This window comes from Typopeltis vanoorti, chromosome 18 (genome assembly GCF_054136105.1).
Source record: "Typopeltis vanoorti isolate ZY-2024b chromosome 18, IOZ_Tvanoo_1.0, whole genome shotgun sequence".
Classification (NCBI taxonomy): Eukaryota; Metazoa; Arthropoda; class Arachnida; order Uropygi; family Thelyphonidae; genus Typopeltis; species Typopeltis vanoorti.
Genome location: NC_143566.1, coordinates 83410515 through 83431746, shown reverse-complemented (window position 1 = coordinate 83431746; position 21232 = coordinate 83410515). Strand labels below are relative to the sequence as shown.

Here is a 21232-nt window from a genome sequence, read left to right as displayed (position 1 = left end):
TAATGCATCTAAAGAAAGGTAAAAGTTCTGGGGATGATCAGATTCCTAGGAAGATGGTAAAGTAAGGTGGTGAGGTGATGATGCATGAGCTATACTGGTTGTGTAAAACTGCATGGGATGAATGGAAAGCACCAAAAGAACGCAAAAATTAATTCTAATACCCATTCATGAAAAAGAAACAAAATGGATTGCAAAAATTACAGAACAATCACTCTGATGAATCAGTCAGGATGATAATGTGTATGATGAGATTAACAAGAATAAGGTGAGAAGAAAATCTAGAATATGAGTAAGAAGAATTCAAGAGAGACAGGACTACTATGCACCAAATATTAACGTTAAGATTAACTTGGAAAAAGCTATGTGCAAAAACATAAATATTAATGACTGCTTTGCTGATTTTCAAAAAGCATTCCACAACATCATTCAGAAAGTGGGATGGGCTATGCAATATTCAAATCTTATAGAGCAGGAACCTGATATACACTGTTTGGATAAAATTCAACAAACATCCCCATGGGCAGGGTGCATCGTGCCATATAGCAAGTCATGTGTTTGTAGCCAGTATAAATTGGAGGAATATGATGCTCCTAAATCAGTGCAACTGTGACCAGGTGAAATGGCTGGAGAAGGAAATTGATGAAGTCTGAAAGAGACGTTGTGATAGGATGCCATATTGCAGGCCTATCTGTTCGGCAAATTGCTAACAAATTGGGCTATCTAAAGTTAACAATCAGTGATATCACCGAGATGGAAGTGCAGGGAGTCATCTCAAGTGCTACTCAGTGTGAACGACTCACCACACCCACTGAACATGACCATAGGGTGCTATGAAGGATAATAGTAAAAAATGTCATTCCTTGGCAGACCCACTGAATGCAGAGTTCCTGGAACACAATCTGTGCAAAAACATTCAGAACTAAGGCTCACAACACAGGTTTCCATGGTAGGACCACAATATGCAAGCCCCACATTACCCAAAACAACATGACGCTTTGTCTTAATTGGTGCAAAGAGTATGTACAGTGGGATGTGGAAGCTCGGAAAACTGTGCTATGGAGCGACGAATCATAATACACCCCTCTACCGAGCAGATGGACAGGGTAGCGGATGCCTGGTGAGCATCTCTTACCAGAGTGTGTAACCCCAACTATGAAATTCAGAGGTGGCAGTGTGATAGTGTGGCCCTATTCTTCCTGGTTTGGTCTCCGACCTGTTTGTGTTGCCATGTACACTGAACTCGAAGAAGTATCTGAACATTTTGGTCAGTGCAATGCTTCCTACTTTGTGGCATGTCTATGGAAATGACCATTTTCTCTTTCAGTAAGACAATGCACCATATCATAAAGCTGCTGCTGTAACTACATGGTTTGTGAACACTTGACTGGCCTCCATAACACTGATCTCAACCCTACTGAACATCTGTGGGATGAACTGGAGCATCAGGTGACGTCAAGGGAGACATCTATCCCACAACAGTTCAGGGCCTCAATATATGCCTATAGTCCAAATGGTTCAAAATTCCTGCTGATCACTATCATGCACTTGTGAAAAGTATGTCCTAATAGGATTACTGCAATCATTGTAGCAAAAGGAGGTCCTACATCTTAAGGTGAGTGCCATGGCTGTTTGTTCCTCACACTATGGTGTCATTGACTTCTTTCCAAGTAGTGTATATATATTGTAGAATATCAATGATAATGAGGATGCTGTGAAAAACTGTGCAAAAACAAGAAGATGGTTCCAGATAATGAGAGGCATGATACAAGGAGATCCAATATAGTTGAGCATCTTGATCACGCTTTTGGAAAGAATAATAGATGTTATAAAAAAAATAAGGGGAATTTTATAACTAAGATGAAAAGCCAAACGGCTATTTTTTTTCTGGAGAGGTTGATATAAGTTAAGGGGATAAAAAAGGGGATAAGGGTGTGGCACTACCAAGTGGTCACTTACGCTTGGATACGCTGACAGTTCGTCGGCATGAAACGTTACAGATCGTAGTTTCGCTTACTGGCTGAAAAACAATTAAGGGATTTTTATCCCCTTAACTTATAAGGGGAATTTTAGTTTAAGGTACAAGATTCAATAATTCAAGATTTGTATATGACAATCATCATCAAAGAAGAGTGAAGATATGTGAAGGAAAGAAATGCAGGATGATAATGAACACTGAAAAAACTAATTCAATGATATCTGGAAAGAAGAGGATGAAGACCAGACAAAGATCCTAGGGAGTATAATGGCATATGATTTAGTCTCTTAAAAAGAGATGAGATTTCAGGTAAGAAAAGAAAGTAAACCTACAGGTAATGGATAAGAGAGATAGAAAAGTTAAGCAGTGAGCCTTGACACCAACCTGAGAGTGCTGAAAACACACATATTCACAAGCTCCCTCTATGAATGTGAGGCATAGTAATGGTTAAAGAAGACTGAGGCTATGAAAACTAGAAAGAGAATCTAATGCAGAAAATAATCTGAAAGAAACTTCTTTTTGGGACATATATGCAGGATGGATAACAGGGGTTACAATGGATGGCATAAACAGAAAAGGATGGTCAAGACAAAAGTGAGTAGATAATGTAAAGAGGTGGCATGGAAAGAGTCTGCAAGAACTGAGCTATTGAAAACTACTTCAGACACCAACAAGCAGTGGACCTATGAGCAGTTGTTGTTGTTGTTGTCTTGTCCTTTGAAGAGTCTTAAATGTTTCTGTGTGCTCCTTGTACTGCTTTGGCTATGTCGATGATTTTGTTTGTATAGAGCTGTTGTTCAGGATTAGGATCTATATCTTGCAAGGCTGCTGTAATTGCTGGACAGGTAAAGATGTGAGTGGGTGTCAGTTCAGTATTGGGGCAGTTGTTGCAATTTCTATATGTTCTCGTATCATCTGTATCGATCTTTATTCCTCTATAATGTCCTGTTCGTAGTCTTGCTATCATGGTGGAGGTCCTTCTGTCAGCACTGATTTTGGGAATTTGAGGTTGTATCATTGATTTCAGTGGAATTAGTTTAGCTTTTGCTAGTGCATTGGCATCAGCAAGAGTTATCATATGAGTTTCTTGGTTGAGTTCTCTGGCCTCGTTTGCTAATTTATCAGCTGCTTCAATGAGCAGGAATCCATTGTAAAATGCAACTTTTACCTAAACACTTTAGTTGATTTAAGAGTTTATGGATGTCTTGTGTGAGCTTGGTATTGCCATTTTTGATTGCCTCCATAGCTGATCTTGAATCACTGTAAATTATAATTCCTTCACATTGTTGAGAAGATGACAGTTTTAAGTAGGCTTCTAGTGCTTTATTTATTATGTAGAGTTCATTGGTAAAATTGGAAGTGATTCTCCCAGATCCAACTTTTATTGAAAGGTTTTCACCTTTCGGGAGTAGAAGGAGAACACCAGTGCCTCCATTAATCATATCGGTGTCTGACGATCCATCGGTATAACAAATAACCTGTTTGGAGGATGAAAGAAGGTTGATAGTATTTAAGCCTTTTTCTTTGAGCATTTCTTTTGGTTCTTTTTTCGTACAGAGTTTGGTAAAGTTTAGATTTATGGAGGTATTTGAAGGTAAAGGACTGGAAAATAGAGGTTCTTTGTTTATGTGGGCATTTAGCTGATCAAGACCTATTTCTTTCCTGATATTGTCATCATATTTTAAAGTTGATGATCTGTGAAGTCTGCATTTTTGGTTCCAATGTTCATAAGTTTTTAGGGAGATATGATCACTTTGATAGCTTCCAATATTATTTATGAATTTTATGGTGGCAAATTTTCGTCTGTCCTCCAGCAGGTCAAGCCCACATTCCTGTTGGGCTCTGATGTTGGTAGTGGATGAGACTGCACCAATGATAATCTTGGATGCTTTTGCTTGTATTTTGTCTAATTTTTTCTTTACTGATGAGGCCGAAGATGACCAGATAGGTGCTGCATATTCCATTATTGGCCTTATTAACATAGTGTGTAAGTAGTTTTGAGGATTTTTGGTTTTGTGCCCCAATTTGTTCCACAAAGCCTTTTCGGTATATTTAATTTTTTTTAGAGCTCTGTTGGAAGTGTTAGAGATGTGTTATGCAAAACGTAATTCCAAGGTATTTTGGATTTGCGACTTTTTCAATTAGCTTGTTGTTGATCATGACTTGGGGATTGTAGGAATGTCTATTTTTCCTGTCTGTACTAAAGGTGCTTAGTTTTGTTTTGTCTGGGTTGATTTTGAGTTTAAGTTCATCTGACCATTTTTCTAATCCTCTCATGGATTTGTTTAGAATCTCCTCTGATTTTAGCACTAGTGTGCCAGATGGCTATATCATCTGCATAGCAAGTTACTTTTGTGTCTTCAGTAAGGTAGTGATGAATGTTATTGACATATAGAAGGAATAAGGGACTGAGTACCTGAGCCCTGGGGAACACCAGCCCAGCTTCTCTGCTCTTTTGATATTGCTGCATTGATTCTGACTTTGATCTTTCTTCCTCTAATGAAATCAGCAATCCAGATTAAAGCGTTTCCTCTAATTCCAATATCGTGTACTATTTGTATTAATTTTTTTGATCCAAACACGATCGAAAGCAGCAGTCATATCAAGGAATATGGCAGTTGTCTTTTTTCCTGATTGGTTTTTCCTGAAATGAGTCTATTATTGTTTGGCAGAAGTGGAATAATTGATCTGTTGTCGAATGACAAGTTCTATAGGCAGTTTGGTAGTAGTTGATTTTCTTATTTTTTTGTCAGCCAGTGCATAAGCCTAGAGTGTATGATTCTTACCTATGAGCAGTGAGATGATATATTATTTGTTTCTCATAGGACAGAGAAATGTTACGTCTGTTTCTAAAGTGTTTAGAAAATGGCTAAGTATAGATTATATTTGCTTATTCGAAAATATTTACAAAGAAAGCATAAAATTTTTGAGATTAAACTAGAAAGGATACCATGCAATATGTATTAGCATTTTATGAGGCAACGCAAAAGCTTTGCATTATTTCATCTTCCTCTTACATGCACTAACAGTAAAATTGAAAATTAGCAATTTTAAACATGGTACAATGATTTGGAACATTAAGAAAATTTTATTGAAAGAGAATGGAAATGAGAATTAAACTTAATACATAAATTTAAATATTTTTTACGCTTTTTTTTTGTATTAACATAATATTATGAGAGAACATATAGGCATGCTAAAGTAATATGGATGGTGATAAGATGACTCAATGAACATGCAAACTGTGACCGCTATTTCAGTTTATTGAAAAATAACCACTTATTATTATTATTATATATGGGCACCTTCATGTAGTCTGTGGACGTAGACCCACAATATAATCAGAATTTTAAGAGAGCTAAGTGAAGTCTAAAAAAATTCCTAAGATGCACTGGTTCTGTAGAATATTTTATAATAAACCATTATTAATTTTAACAAACTGTATCAATTCATTATAAGAGAAAAAAACTATTTTATCGTATACTTCGAACAATTTTTTTAACAAATTAAACCCGCATGAATTACGACATGAACTCTGACAAAATATACAAACCTGACATCTTTTCTTATTATCTAGATCGATTTCATCTATCCATTTCAGCTTTTGTTCATAAGAATTCCTAAAAGTAGATAACAGGATTTCAACTTCAAGTTGCTTATTATTGCTGGAAACAGAAGGCAAATCTAATGAATCGAGATCTTGACTACTCGGATCCTTTTCGCTGCAGTTTACAGCCAATATAGTTGAAGTCATTGTCTCGTGAAACTTATGATATATGATGGAATTTACAAGCTAGGACAGTGAACAATAGTATTTGATAAAATTCATAGCGATGGAAATTTTTGACACCTTGACTTAACGAGCCAATAATTTATTGGCTATGTATGCACACACGTATAAGTTATATAATTATTAGTATACAGACACATAAATGTACATGCATCAGTTCTTATATGACGGAATAATAATCTGTACTCCATCAAGTACTTGGCTTTAAGCCTCATATACGTTCTTGGGTATCATTTCCATAATAACGAAAGCATATGAATCCTTCTTTACCTATCCTCTGAACAAAATAATAACAATAATATTAATAAAGCAAAGTGGCAAAAAAACGCGACTATTGTACTGGACGGATTATCATCTTTTATTCCTCAAAATATAGTCTTTCGTTGCGCTCATATTTGGGTTAATCATACAGACAGTGTTACAACCAAATATCTTTAATGTAGTATAAATTACAATTAAAGAAACCAGCTGATCAACGTTAAATAGCATGGCTTCCTCACGAAACCCATTAAGGATGTCGTGGCACTAAAGCTGAGAATCTAGGCGTACCTCTACACAAACACCAAAAATACTACATCGCCATCTAGTGAAAATGCGGAAATGTTCCTTGGTTTCGGTTTGAGATTATGTTATAGCACGTGCGTGCGCAAGCGCATGAAGTAACGCCCGTACCAGTGAAAGCTGCACGCTTAAGTTCGATTCTGAGTGGTTGGTACATTCTCAGATCATTCTGTAGTCAATGGTTTCCTGACTTCCTTTTCTGAATTTTGTTTGCATCCTTTGCTTGTGCAAGATCTGCATTAGTAAAAGATAAGTTTTAATCCTGTGAGCAAATTATATGGATCCCGCTGTTGGCTGGTTTCAGCCAGAACAATGTGGCCCTGCGTTAGAATTGTGGTCCCGAATTTGGGAGGCGCAGCACGGGTTGGAAAATTTCGATTTGAATTGTATGGATCCAAAAATTCAAGATTATATTTCTTTAAATGGCAGCTCCTTGGATATATTAGATAACAGAAGAGGATTGATAAACAGGTTTGAAAATAGCAATATAGCAGACAATTCATTTTATAATCGTACAAGACGGAAAAGAGAGAATAGGGCTAGTACGTACGGGCTAAGCCGTAACTTACATTTGATAAGTCAATATGGCGGAACGCCATGGAGAGTTAAACGAAAAACATACAGTGCTGGATTACGCGGGTAAGTGTCGTCATCGCGCTTCTCAATAATTCTTTGCTTATTATTTATATTTATACATATATATATTATAGATCCACATATTCACTGTGAAGTACTGCGAAATTTGACTTGTAGGTCTTCAAGAAAAAACGATACGTGAAGATCCTTTGTAATTTGATATTTTTAATGAATTATGAAAACGAAACCGTGTACGCACCATCGTTGCAAAAGCTTCTTTTTATACCGTTACTATGCAGCTAAATGTGTAAGATCGGAAACTTCATCTCGATATTCATGGAGACGCTGCAGTTATTAATCAAATGTTGGGCGTATTTGCTTAACTTAAAGAAAAACAAAAAAAAAATTATAATAATACACCTTAATGTTTTTCACACATGTTTGCTCCCCATAACTGCCCAGGGTTCGAATACGTGAAATATACTATATCTTTTTGGGAAAATTTCGCTTCAAAAACTTTTAATAAATTATTGTCTGCAAAATTTTCCAGTTTCATGTATCGTTTACCAAATCAACATGATAATTGGAGTTCTACATACAATTGCTGTTAATTTTCTTAATTTTTAATTAATTGAATATCGTATGCTTCTGCTCATCGAGATTGTAAAACTGAGTTTTTCACATTCTTATCATTGAAATATATCGAGCAGATAATGATTACACAGCAGTCGTTTTAATATACTCTAATGAAATAGCTCAACCGAATGGAGTTTATTCCTTTAGTGTTATAAGGTGATCAGCATTCATTTCAGTAAAATTATGCAGACAACTGTGTTAAGAATAATTTTGCAATAAAATGGAGTGCTTTTAGATAAAGAGATAGGATTTTGTAAACATACTCAACACTGAAATCACTGGATGGATACTGTTAAAGTTCATTTAAAATGCTTTAAATGAGTTGCAGGAATTGATATCACTTAGATGGCTTGTCAGGTTTTTATGTCAGCTGTTGGATTTGATGTGCAGTTTTGGAAGTCTATGAAGGATATCATGAGCATTTCAGTCAAATCCAAAAATGTTGCCATTCAACATTTTTACTAATTTTCTAGTTTGGTTGTTTAAGAAAGAAATAATCTCTTAAGCAGCCATATTTCTCTTATCAGAAGCATTCATGATCACAGTGGTTCCACACTTGTCTTGAATGACATTTTAGCCTCAACGAATTTCAAACATTTTGCATCACTGTAGGGTAAAGATATCATTCTCTGCTTGAAGTATGCATCTTTGCTGTTCATACTCAGAACGTGGGTTCAAAACTTACGGTAACGCGGCAATGATTTTTAGTGACCAGTGTTGCTCTATTGCCTTGCCCATTGAAGGCCTAAAGTGGCGTAAAAATACTGTTTGTGGAATGGGAATTCCAAATTACCTGCTCATTGGTCTACCCAAGGACTATGTTCTGTGAGTCAACTGCTTTTACTTTTCGTTATCATTAAAAAAAACAGTTTACAGGTGAGACAGATTTTCTTTCTTTCTTGTATGCTCTCTCTCTTCATACAAGAATATATTGTTTTGTAGGAGACATAAAATACATCCCTAGTGACTCTAATCATTCACTTTTCTCACTCATTATAGATCCATATCCATGGCTGTTTATATTTGTTCTTATAAAAACCTCCCTTAAATTGCCTCCATGGCACATTTAAAGGATGGTGCAACCTGTACCCTGTGTTTGGAAAAGACCTGTATTCATTTCTCACTGCTAATTTGAGGAACGTTCTCTGAAATAGATACATTTTTAACTATGTATTTTTATATATTGACTGTGTATTGCTCAATATAATGTATCATATATATATATATACACACACGCACACCATATAATTGTAGCGTTTTGAATAGATTTTTGGTTTCCAACTACCTGTCTTAAAGTGAAAATCTGATCCTGACAACCTCAATTCGGTGAGTCAGCTCTTGTTCTTCTCCAAATGTCCCTTTCACAATTTTTCTTAGCCTTTTCTCAAGTGCTGGCATTTTTTTTTTTTTTTTACCTTGATTCCTCTGTAATTCTCACATTTTATTTCCCTTTTTTAGTGATTGATGCTGAGGGCTCTGCTTCAATCATCTGGAATTTAACCCATTGACTAGTGTTCTCGTTTATGCAATGCAGCTACTATGATACTTCTATAATTTCAGTATTTCTTGTTGAATTTCATCTGTTCCAAATAGTTCTTGATTTCAGGTTTTTGATGACTTTTTCCACTTCAAGTATTGATATGTTCTGATTGCATTCATCTTGCATTTTTTCTATCATGTGTTGTCACTGCATCTTTTAAGTCATTCAAAGCAATTCACATTTAATAATAGTGATGACAGAATTAGATAAGGGAAATGGCTACACCATCATACTGTTGCACTTTGATAGAACAGTGCATGGAAAACAATTACAAAAGTTGGAGCAAATGGGAATGGATATGAAGCTAGTAGCATGGATGGGGAAGAGGGCTGACAGACAGGCAGCTCAGTAAGATATGATGGAATGGAATCTAGGAGAATGTGATTATTTGTATGTTTTTCAACATCCAAGTAATCCTTTGCACTATTTTACTTACTTTTACAGTATGTCCCCTGATCTTCAACCACCATTTTTACTTTGATATCTAGGAGAATTAGCCTCACCAATTTCCCACAATCCAGTAGCAATGTGATACACAGTATGTAACCTTTTCAACCCAAAGCATGACCTTACATGTAAGGTCATGCACTTAAGTTGATGGTATTTATAAGATGTTTTCTGATTATAATTTCAACTCCTCTGTGCTGCTGATCTCCTCTTCCAGAGCAGTACATTCTTCACTTAGGATACTGTACTTTCATCCGTCCAATGTGTCTCCATAATTCCAATCGCATTCCATCTAAAGTGTTTTAGCTTCTCTTCAGGTAATCTCAGTTACCAATTTTATGCAGTGTACTGGTGTATTCTTGTGGACCACAGCCTATTTTTCACCTGTCCCCTATGGTTCTGGATCATTCACATCAGCTCTCAAGAACACGATAATATTGTCATTAAGCTTCAATTTCAAGTCCATGGAATTGTTTTGCAGAATACTGTAACCAGATTGTCAGCCATTGATTGATTGGGCAATGCCAATTCATCTGCCTTCCATTGAGGATAATATAACAGTCAGAAATGGAGGGATGCTATATTTTTTTAGAGAATAGGAAGGAGAAAAGAGAGAAAGCATTCTTAGCAGAGGAATTATGCCTGTCAAGTTGTGGATGAGAAATGGGTGTGTGTTGTTAAAATAAATGATTTTTTTTTTAACAAAATACCAAATAAAAGGATGTTGATATAAGTCTTGAATTAGGGCAATGATTTTGAGATGTTTAGACAAATTAGAAGGGGATGATCTTAATTGAGATTTTAATTTTAAGAATGTGGATTGGAATTGAATGTGTCTGAAAACTGAGGGTGAATTTTGAGAGTTGTGGATCTAACTATAATAGCTATGTCATGGAAGCAACATAGGTTTTAGAGTGGAGATTGCATCACAGGATGCAATCTCCACTCTAAAATTTTAATGATGTATCAGTATTGTCACCATGATTATGGTTACAGTTTTGATACACTTGATTCTCTCTGGTGACAGCATGGATTTGTCAAGGCAGTTATTCTTTAGCAATTTACTTGCAGGTAATGCTACATGAGTTGCTTTTCTGGATTCCTCAAAGGCATTTGATTGGGTTGGTTGGTTTAAATTTTTACCAAGCAAATAAGATTAGTCAGGCCTTTGTATTCTGTTAATTGCATTTGTTCTTTGGGCTAGTTTGTTTGCTTTTCCAGGTGAGATTGGCTCTACCTAAGAGAAATATGATCTTGTCTGTAGATCTGAGAAAGGTCAGAGATAAAAGGAAGTGAGGTGAGATTTTTCTTGTGAGAAGTAACCACTATACAAACCTATCATTGTTGCTATTATCCAGTGTTAAAGCCATTGGTTATGGTAGATCCTGAATTTTGAATCACTTAATAAGAGTTTGATAGCTCACTTATATGGAATGGGAGGGGTTGTATATATGCATTCGTTCATCCTGTCAGTAAGTACCAGATGAATATAATTTTGTGGTGTGAATTTTTAGCACAATTGTCCTAGTTGAATTGTTTATATCTGAGTGGTTAAGTATTTTTGTCTTTCTGCCAAAAGGTTAGAGCAGTCATGTATCTTTGAGATAAGAAAAATATGATCTTGAATGCAGAGGTTGTATAAACTGCTATTTGAGTTGGATGCAGGTTTTATCTGTTATTGCATTGCACTTTCAAGGAGTCACAAGTGAGCATGTTATAATCCACCATCTGCACTGCTTAATCCTCTATTTGTGGATTGATTTTGAGAGAAGATTACATTTGTATAAGAGGGATGGCCTACACCTGAATGTGTTTGGTATCATGAATCTTGAAAAACTAATAACTGATATGAGACCTAACAGAGTCAGGGAAACTAAATTATAATGGGATGAATGGTGTGGATAAGAGCAACAATGTTATATAATTGTGCTAATGACAGGAATAGTAGTTATTATCATGGAAATGATTACAAGGAGAGAACAATTTCGACTTTGTTCGTCATGTTTGGAACCATCAAACAAATACAAAGATGTCTACATGTATAAGGCACTAGAGAAGAATAAACATCTGCAAGTTGTCCAACTTTATCATGCAGACTGCAGACAAGAGTATACAAAAGAACATGAAGGTAGATTATTATGTCTATACACGAATGCTAAGAGTATCAGAAACAAAGGATAGAGTTTGTTGCCTTGGTCATGTTATAATCCACCATCTGCACTGCTTAATCCTCTATTTGTGGATTGATTTTGAGAGAAGATTACATTTGTATAAGAGGGATGGCCTACACCTCTTGCTGAGACCTCAGATTGTAGGCATTAGTGAGACCTGGCTATCAGAATCAGACATACTAACTGGTATTGAGTGTAAAGTGTACACTATTTTTAGGAAGGATAGACAGGACTGACAGGAGAGGAGGGAACATGCTGCTAATGATATCAGATGACTTGAATCAAGTTGGTGTTGAGACTTATGATTGTAGTACTAGTAACAGTATTCCATGTGGCTGTGAAGCCTTCTGGTATCAGGCGGAACCAAACAAGATCCATTACATAGTGGGGCGTTGTTACAGACCTGGAATCAGTTGCTAGTGATGAAGAAATGCATCATCAAATAGCAACTGATTCCAGGTCTGTAATGGGAGATTCAATTATCCAAATATTGATTGGGTAGCAGTAAAATCTCATGAGAAGAATGAAACTGAATTTATTGAGCTGCAAGCTAAAGACAACCCACAAGAATTCTATCAGTTGATACAAGTAAAAGAATGAATATGAAAGAATAACTTCTGAATGCAGATGGAAGGGGACAGATGCAGAAAAGGTTGTTCAACTATTGAGTGCCCATTTTGCTAAAAGCCATCAACCTGGTGTATGTGACATTGAGTTCACTGTAGATAGAAGCTCGGGGTATGGAGAGAAGATATTAGAGCTGTTGCAAAAACTGAATAAAAATTCAGCAACAGGGACTGATGAAGCATGAGAAGAGTGTTCAGCTGAACTGGCTATTCCTTTCGCCAGGCTATACAGGGTGTCCACATTGGACCTCCCTGGTGTTTCAAAGAACTGTAAGAAATTGAGATTTGGAAATATGTAAAGTTTGGATTGGTCAAACGTTTCAGAGGCTCTACAAGTTTCACCCAGAAGTTAACTTGCCAAGTGTTCCTTCTCATTTGTGCAATTTCAACACCATGGTCATACACTTAAGTGGTAGTAACATGTTGAAACTGGGAGGTCCATTGTGGACATCCTGTATAATTTGAATCTCAGAACAGGGAAGATTCCTCAGGAATGGAAAGAATGTACAGTAATCCCATCACACAAGGGTGGTGCAAAGACATGTATCCAACTATCGACCAATCAGTATCTCATGAGTGATGGTAGTGAAGATTTTGAAAAAAATTAGTTAGGGCTCACATTCAAAAATGGTTCATAGAGAAACCAAACTTTGCAATGAACAACATGAGTTTACTAAGAAAAGATCGTGTTTTTGCAACTTGCTCACATTCTGTAATAATGTTTCCACTGAGTTAGACGAGGGGAATAGATACACCATGGTACTTTTAGATTTTGCTAAGGATTTTGACAATGCAGCATGGAAGACTGTTGTATAAATTGGAGAATATGGGTTTGGATTATAAAATATTAGCGTGGATAAGGGGATGGCTTACTGACATATCAAAAAGTGATATTTGGAGGGTGTGAGTCTGCAAGATTTAAGGTAACTAGTGGCATACCACAAAGATCAGTCCTTGGTCCACTGATATTGGGAAGGATTTGAGAGGCGACATACTATTTTCTGATATGCAGTACTTGCATAATGATTTGAATAGGCTGGAATTGTGGGAATGGGAAAATGGATGCAAGTCCATTTTCCCATGCACTCTGCCATGATTAGATAACCGATGTTGTATTGTATTAGTGGGATTATGCTAGAAGAAACTGATCAGACTAGGATTCTTGGAGTGTTAGTAGATAACAAGTTGAAGTTCAGATGCCTTGTAGCAAAGATTGCAAATATGACTCAAAAGATAATTGCAATGCTGAAACGAACTTTGGCATGCAAAGATAAGGGTGTCATTCATCCTCTTTGCAAGGCCTTGATAAAACATCACTTGGACTATTGTGCATAGGTCTTGTTTCTGTTGTTATTCTGATACAGTGGAAAGAGTGCAGAAGAGAGGGTGTTAAAAATGATATCAGGATTGTGGAATACTGATTATGAAGACAGACTTCAGATACTAGTATTCAATATATGTAAATCTCATATTTACAAACTTCTGAAAGGGTCATGCAGGATTTCATTTGAAATTTTTTATTTTATGGAGTGTGGGAAAAGGACAAGAGGACATCCCTGGAAGCTGAGAATGAATTCCACTAAGAAGGAGTGAGGCTAGATTTTTCTCTTATAGGGTGATATGTGTGATTGGAATGGATTGCCATTAGATGTTGTGTGTGTGCAAGTAGTTTGAATAAATTCTAGAATAAGTATGATTGCTGGTGCATGTTGTATGTGACCTCCCTCGATGAGACGCTGACTCCCCGGAGGTCTCTCAGTTAATAATAATAAATTGGCCCTCTCCGATTTGATAAGATGATACACACACACAATAAGTTGTTGGTTAACATGTGGCCTGAATGCAGTTCTGGGATTTTTCACTTGCGATGTACTTAATTTTTATCTTCAACTATTTTGACATGCTTATTGGATAACCAAGGCTCGGAAGTGATTGGATGTGGGTGAAGATCACTGTGAATTGTGTGAGAGGAGATTGTTATCAGACAGTAGAAATCTAGAATGGGATATATGAAATAGGATAATGACATCATAGTGTAGCAAAGGGCATAATACTGTGAGTGTTGGATGAAGAACATTCTATCAAGGTTATGGTCTTAATTACCATTAGAGCAAATATATTTGACAAAAGTGCTTAAAAATAAGTCCATGTAGGTAGATAGTATATTATTTTGTTACTAAGATGAAATATTTGGGTTTCTCCTTTTCCTTCATCAGTAGAGTGAGAGGAAAAGAAGCCAACTCACTCTTTGTATAATTAATTACAGAAAATCAAGCTTCAGCATTAACATTAGACTTATTTGACAAAGCATTCCCTTTCATAAAGGGAGTACTCATCTCTTGTTCATACATATCTTCAACAGCACACATTGCTTTAATACTCTCTGCTTCTGGTAGAGTAGGTGGTTGCAAGATTATTAGCTGGCTAGTTGGGAAATGCTGCATGTGCTATTTTGCAGCTGGGCTGTATAGCTGCTCTGCTACTGAAACCTCAATCAGAAGAGATACTGGATCCCTACTTAGAACCAATTCAGGGCTCTAATAAGTAAAGGCATGTTATTTTCTCTGTGATGAAGGTTGTTTATCATCACGGGATACAGAGATAGTGGCTGAAGGCTATATTAGGATTCTGGAATGTTGATTAAGGAGAATGCTCAAAGGAATTACAAATAATTTAGTAAATAGGCAGAAAAAAAAGGTAATCGAATACATAAGTTATGTAAAAATAAGTTGTGTAAGGACTACAAAATTAATCCACATGAGAATGCTTGAAAGTTTCATGAAGGTGTGATGAAGATGGGAGCATAGTCATCAGTGCCACTTGAGTAGGAATGAGATGATATAGAATGGTATTATTCTAGAGCAGGTGTTTCCCAACCTTTTTGAAGTCGCGGACCCTCTGTAGCAAATGTTAATTCATCGCGACCCCATAAAATCAAAAATGGAAATTTTTTATATTTTACATATCATAAAGGTGAAGTAATAAATTACAATTTTACAACACTAAATGTGCCATTTATGACAGTGCAATACTGTTATAAATGAAGATATTCGGAAGAATATGAACATATCAGTTAGACAGTTAGACCAGGTGTGAGCAACATGATAAGATAAATTTTAATGAAAATAAACTATCCCATGGACTTCCTTTTAATTACTCGCAGACCACAGGTTGGGAAACACTGTTCTAGAGAATGAGTTGTTTTGAGAAAGAGGGTACTGTCAGGACCAAGGAACTGTTTATATATATATATATATCAATGTTCAAAGGATTTCTGATTAAGAGCAAGAAGTCATGCAGTGCAATTTTTGGTATCTTCTCTTCCATTTATGTGAATGATGATGAGATTGAACGTACTCTTTCTACTTTTGTCTATCCCTGGGGAGTCTGAACTATTCTGTCCAGTTTGGTGTCACCTGTTATGATTTGATCTTTTACCTTTCATCGTTGTATACAGGGCCCTAGATGGTAACCTTTGTGTCCATTCTGGTCACATGGCCAAACCATCGCAGTCTTCTTACTTGGATTTCGTCTATTATTGTTATTTCTTGTTTGTCATTTCCTTATGTCTTCATTTCTTAGTCTATCCAGCAGAGAAACTCCAAGTAATCTTCATAGCCAACCCATTTTAGTTGTAATCAATAATTTTTTCTCTTGAGCTTTTTCGAGATCCCAACATTCACTTTCATAGGGAAGTATTGGGAGGGCCCATTGTCTAATAGATTCTTATTTTCATTACTTGTTTGATATCACTTAACTTCCATATTTTATTTAGTCATCTATAAGTTTGGAATGCTTGACTGATTCTTCTGTTTAGAGCAAGTAGTAATTTCACCGTTGCACTCAATTACTCCTCCGATGTAGGTGAAGTTTTCTACCTGCTCTAGATCTTCTATCAGTTTCAATTTTCAGATTGGTGTTTCTTTTTCCTATTTGCATAATTTTTGTTTTGTCTATATTTAGGTTTAATCCAAATTTTATACATTTCCTTTATTTTATCAAAAATTCGTTGTAGATCTTCTTCTGTGCTTGCAAGGAATGCAATGCCATCTTTAAATTTATATTTTCCCCATATATTTTGATTCCAGAGTTTTTAAGGCTTTACCGGTTGCTTCCAGTGTAAAATTGAACAGGTCTGGTGACAGATTGCATCGTCTTACTCCACTCTCTGTGCGAAACCAGTTGGTTAAAGTGTCCTCCACTTGTATTGCACTTTCAGATTTCTCGTATAGATTCTTTATCATTCTTATAGTTTGTTGGTAATGCCAAATTCTTTCATAGTTTCCCATAGTTATCTTCTACGGATTGAATCAAATGCCTGACAAAAGTCTGAAATTTATATACCAACTTTGGTTGTACTCTAGTGTCTTTTCTATTAGCTATCTTAAGGTGAATAATTGATCAATTGTGCTTTGTCCTGGTCTGAAACCTGCTAGTTCTATATATGGCTTAATTTGTTTTTGAAGTATTTTTGTAAAAACCTTACTTGGAATACTGAGGAGGCTAATGCCTCTGTAATTATTGCATTCTATTTTACCTCCTTATTTGTATATAGGAGTTATACTTGATTTGGTCCAGTCAGGAGGTATTGCTTAATTTTTGTAGATCCTTTCAAATAACGTTGATATAATAACAGTTAATAAATTTTCTGATATAACAGGAATAGAAGTCGCTGGGTACAGCATTTTTCGGCAGGATAGGACGGGAAAACGTGGTGGCGGTGGTGGAGTACTGCTTATGATAAGTGACGACCTGTGTCCTCTAAGAGTGGAGACTTTGGAAGGCAGTGACACTAATGATTTTGAAAGCATGTGGTGTGAGGTAGAGGTGGACAAGACAGGATATTAGTGGGGGTGTTGCTACAGACCCAGGAGTACAGAGGGTGGTGACCAGGAAATGTTTAGACAGTTGAGTTTGCCAAGTGCAAGAAGAATTATTGTTATGGGAGATTTTAACTACAGTAGTATAAACTGGGGAGAGGAAGATGCATGTAGCAATAAGGGAATGGAATTTCTAGAATTCTTGAGGGACAAATGTCTTAGGTAACATGCAATAGAGGGAACAAGAGGTTCAAGAATTTTGGATTTGGTTATAGCATCCGAAGAGTTAATAATAACTGAGATGACATCCCTCCCACCAGTTGGAGAGAGTGACCATGTGGTTTTGACTTGGAAAACGAATATACATGCAGGAGTATCAAAGAGATGGGAACTTATGTAGAATTATAATGCAGGTGATTATAATAGTCTTAGACGTCAACTTCGGGAAGTTTCATGGAGGGAGGAATTGGAAGGCCGGGATATCATTATGGAATTGTGAAAGTATATATGTTAGCAGCAATGGTAAGTTGTATTCCACGAGTGAAGAAGAGGACACAATTTGGAGTAAAGCGGATGACAAAACAATATTAAACAGGAATTGCATGCGAAAAAGAGGCTATGGAAGAGATATAAGGAGATAGGTGAAGAGAAGATGCATGAAGAATATAAGACACAGGCCAGAAGAGTGACTAGTGGGGTATGGAAGACAAAACTGGAATATGAGAGGAGATTAGCCCTAAGATCCAAAGAAAATCATAGGGAATTTTTTAGATATGTGGCCAGTAGGAGGAGAAATGACTGGAAGAATGATATTGTGGGATAAAAATGGGAATAGAGTGACTGATGCAGTAGACATAGTAGAATTGTTCAATCAACACTTTATTGGAGTATTTCATCCTGGAGGAGTCAGTTTTAATGCTAGAGGGATAGGGCAGGTTCAAGGTTTAGAGGTATAGGAGAAGAGTGTGTTTCAAATACTGAGCACTCTGGATGTCAGTAAAGCTATGGGACTGGATGGTATTTCACCACGAGTTTTGAGAGAATGTGCTAGGGAACTGACAGTGCCTTTGACCTGGCTTTTTAATGAAAGTCTGGCTGCTGGAAAGGTGCCCATGGAATGGAACGAAGGTAAGATATTGCCATTGCATAAGGGCAGTAGCAGACTGGAAGTGTCTAATTATAGACCAGTTTGTGCATCATTAGTAGTTAGTAAGATCATGGAGAAACTAGTGAAGCATTGGGCAGATGAGGGTAATGTTATCTGTGAGAGTCGACATGAATTTGTGAAGGGGCACTCTTGTTTTTAGCAATATGCTAGCCTTTTATGATAAAGTTGCAAGAGCATTAGATGAGGGAAAGACATATACTGCCATTTTCTTAGACTTAGCAAAAGGCATTTGACAGGGTGTCACATGATAAGCTGATATTTAAGTTGCAGCACACTGGTCTGGATGTCAGATTGGTCAACTGGATTCAAGATTGGCTGTCCGATAGGTATCAGAGAGTTGTGTATGGTTGGGCAGTTTCAAGGAAGCAGAGGGTTACAAGTGGGGTCCCACAGGGCTCAATACTGGGACCTATCTTGTTTAACCTTTATATCAATGACATTGTCAGTGGATTGCAAGGGGATATTCAGTTGTTTGCAAATGATGGGAAGCTGGGAAGGGTTATTAGTAATAGTGCAGATGCGGCAGCCCTGCAAGAGGATTTGAAAAAGCTAGATAGATGGGCAAATGAATTAAGGTGTCGGTTTAATGCAGCAAAATGTAAGGTCTTGAGGTTTGGGAAACATCGATGGGACATTGCATACTCTATGAGAGTAGTTATACTGGAGGAAGTAGGGGAGACAAGAGATCTGGAGTTGATGATTGATAGAAACCTGAAGTTTAGGGGACATATTGCGAAGGTAACACAGAGGATTGCTGCAATAATGAGAAGGACACTGACCTGCAGAGATAAAACAGTTATCATTCCATTGTATAAGACCCTGATCAGACCACTTGGACTATTGTTCTCAGATTTGGTCCCCAGGATTTGAAGGGGATAAATTAACTGTGGAAAGGGTACAAAGATGGTTTCAGGACTGTACAATTTTGGTTATGAGGATCAACTGAGGGAATGTGGACTGCAGAGTTTGGTGGATTGAAGAAGGAGAGGTGATATTATTGAAATTTTTAAACTGTTTAGAGGTGGTTACAGGGTTGACACTGGGGAGTTCTTTCGCTTGGTTGAACAGCGGAAAGAGTGATGACAAGAGGCCATCCCTGGAAGTTACGAATAGAAACTGTGAGCAAGAGGGTGAGGAGTGGTTTCTTTGCATGGAGGGTGGTTGAACCATGGAATGCATTGCCTAATGGAGTGGTGAGAGCGAGAACGGTCAAAGAGTTTCAAGGAGTGGTATAATAGACTTTGTGTTTCTTAGGGGGAGACCTCCCCTCGATGAGTCTTGATAGACTTTGTGTTTCTTAAGAAGGACCTCCCACAATGAGTCTTTTGAATCCATGGAGGTCTGAATAATAATAATGTTTTTAATGGTTCCACAAAAGCTGTTTCTTTATTGTTTTTAAGAATTCTGCATGTATTTGATCAATACTAGGTGCTTTCCCAGTTTTAAGATTGTCTGTGCTGTGTGCTATTATTTCTTTGGTAAAGATATTTGTTTCCTCTTCCATTTCAGTGACTGGAATAATTATATCCTGGGAGCTGTTTTTATTATATTATATAAGTCTCTAAAGTATTCTTCCTATCTGGCCATTCTTTTTTTGTTTTACTTTCAATTAGTTCTCCCTTTTTTTGATCATTGTTAATTTTATGTTTGGTATACGAGGAAGTAATGTTTTTGTTATCTGTGCAGTGGTTGGAGGAGAAGACTGATGCCAGGATATTGTCTTAGTGATATGGTAACGCTGTCTGGGTGTGAAAGTACTGGTAGCACAGAGGTGAATCTGCATGCAGCAGCTATGCAACCAGAAATACTGCTTTCTTTTTATCTTTTTTAAGTTCAGTTTTTGGCATGAATGGAAAAAAAAATCACCTTAATTCTGCATTTTAAGTGATGTTTTTTTTTTTTTTTTTTTTCACTCCTGTAGTTGATTTTGATAGCTTATCAATATATTTTCAAGTATAACACGAGCTTCCTAAAACATAACTTATCAATATGCTTTTCTTTTTTTAGGCAGCAGTATTTTTTTGTATTATATGTGGCCCTATGTGATATAATGGTTAGAAAATGAGATGTTTAAAGAATAGAAATATAGAATTAGAGTAATGGTTTTATGTTTCCGATATGTTGCTTTGGTTTTAAAAATATTTATGGATGAATGATATTCAAAGTATTGCGTTACCACCATTTTATATATCATTCCTGCATAAAAGGCTGCAAAATTGCAAATTGATGGCACGTATGGGCAAGGGCTAAGAGAAGAAATTGATATTTTTCAAGACCTTGACATTGTAATTTGGGTAATACTTTGTCACAAAAATTAAAGGTAGATGGAATGAAAGATAAATATGAGCAGGTCTGATGGGGTATCAGATAGCTTTTGCTCACAGAGAGAGAGAGAGAGGTGCCATCAGGTATCTGAACTGTCCTCTTTTTGATTGCATCAAGAATTTTTCTAGAGATCTTTTGTGCAAAACCCAGATGTGTATGCAGTCTTCTAAAGGTTAAATGAATTTAGGGTGTGTATAGGGCTGGTAGCTGAGCAGATGAAATGTAGTCTTGAATGAAAAAAGATGCCAATTTTTAGGTTGAGTATGTTATGTGACGTGTTTATGCTCAGATAGATGCTTATCTATAAACATAACATCTGGTCTTGACTTTTGAACTAAGTGTTATCAGAGGTAAGGGGAGAAGATATAAGGTTACTTTTTATGAGGAGGGGGGGGGAGAGACAAAATTGTGTTTGAAAGCATTAGTGATTAACTAGTCATCAAACTATTGAAGGAAGTAAAAAGATATTTGAACACTGCTAAGTTTGTGGTGTGAGTAAGAGGAATGGAGCTATCCTTGATAAAACTGTGTATAATGTTTGAGGGCACAACTAAGGGTGGTACCATTCACATTGTAGATTTTATAAAGCTTTTTCTC

The 21232-nt window shown here is 36.5% G+C and overlaps 2 protein-coding genes across 3 annotated transcripts in view; one reads left to right on the top strand and one right to left on the bottom strand.

Moving 5' to 3' along the window:
• LOC150096868 (uncharacterized) overlaps positions 1 to 6279 on the bottom strand; it is a 340159-nt gene extending 333880 nt beyond the window's left edge. Inside the window, exon 1 of the mRNA XM_090408300.1 lies at positions 5529 to 6279. Within this exon, the coding sequence (XP_090264426.1) occupies positions 5529 to 5729 (201 nt within the window). The 5' untranslated portion in view covers positions 5730 to 6279. The remainder of the gene's footprint in view (positions 1 to 5528) is intronic.
• Positions 6280 to 6454: 175 nt separating this feature from the next.
• Positions 6455 to 21232, top strand: part of LOC150096867 (terminal nucleotidyltransferase 4B-like) — a 239884-nt gene continuing 225106 nt past the window's right edge. For both annotated transcript variants that reach the window (XM_090408317.1, XM_090408319.1), the window contains exon 1: positions 6455 to 6965. In XM_090408317.1, the coding sequence (XP_090264443.1) occupies positions 6604 to 6965 (362 nt within the window). In that variant the 5' untranslated portion in view covers positions 6455 to 6603. The remainder of the gene's footprint in view (positions 6966 to 21232) is intronic.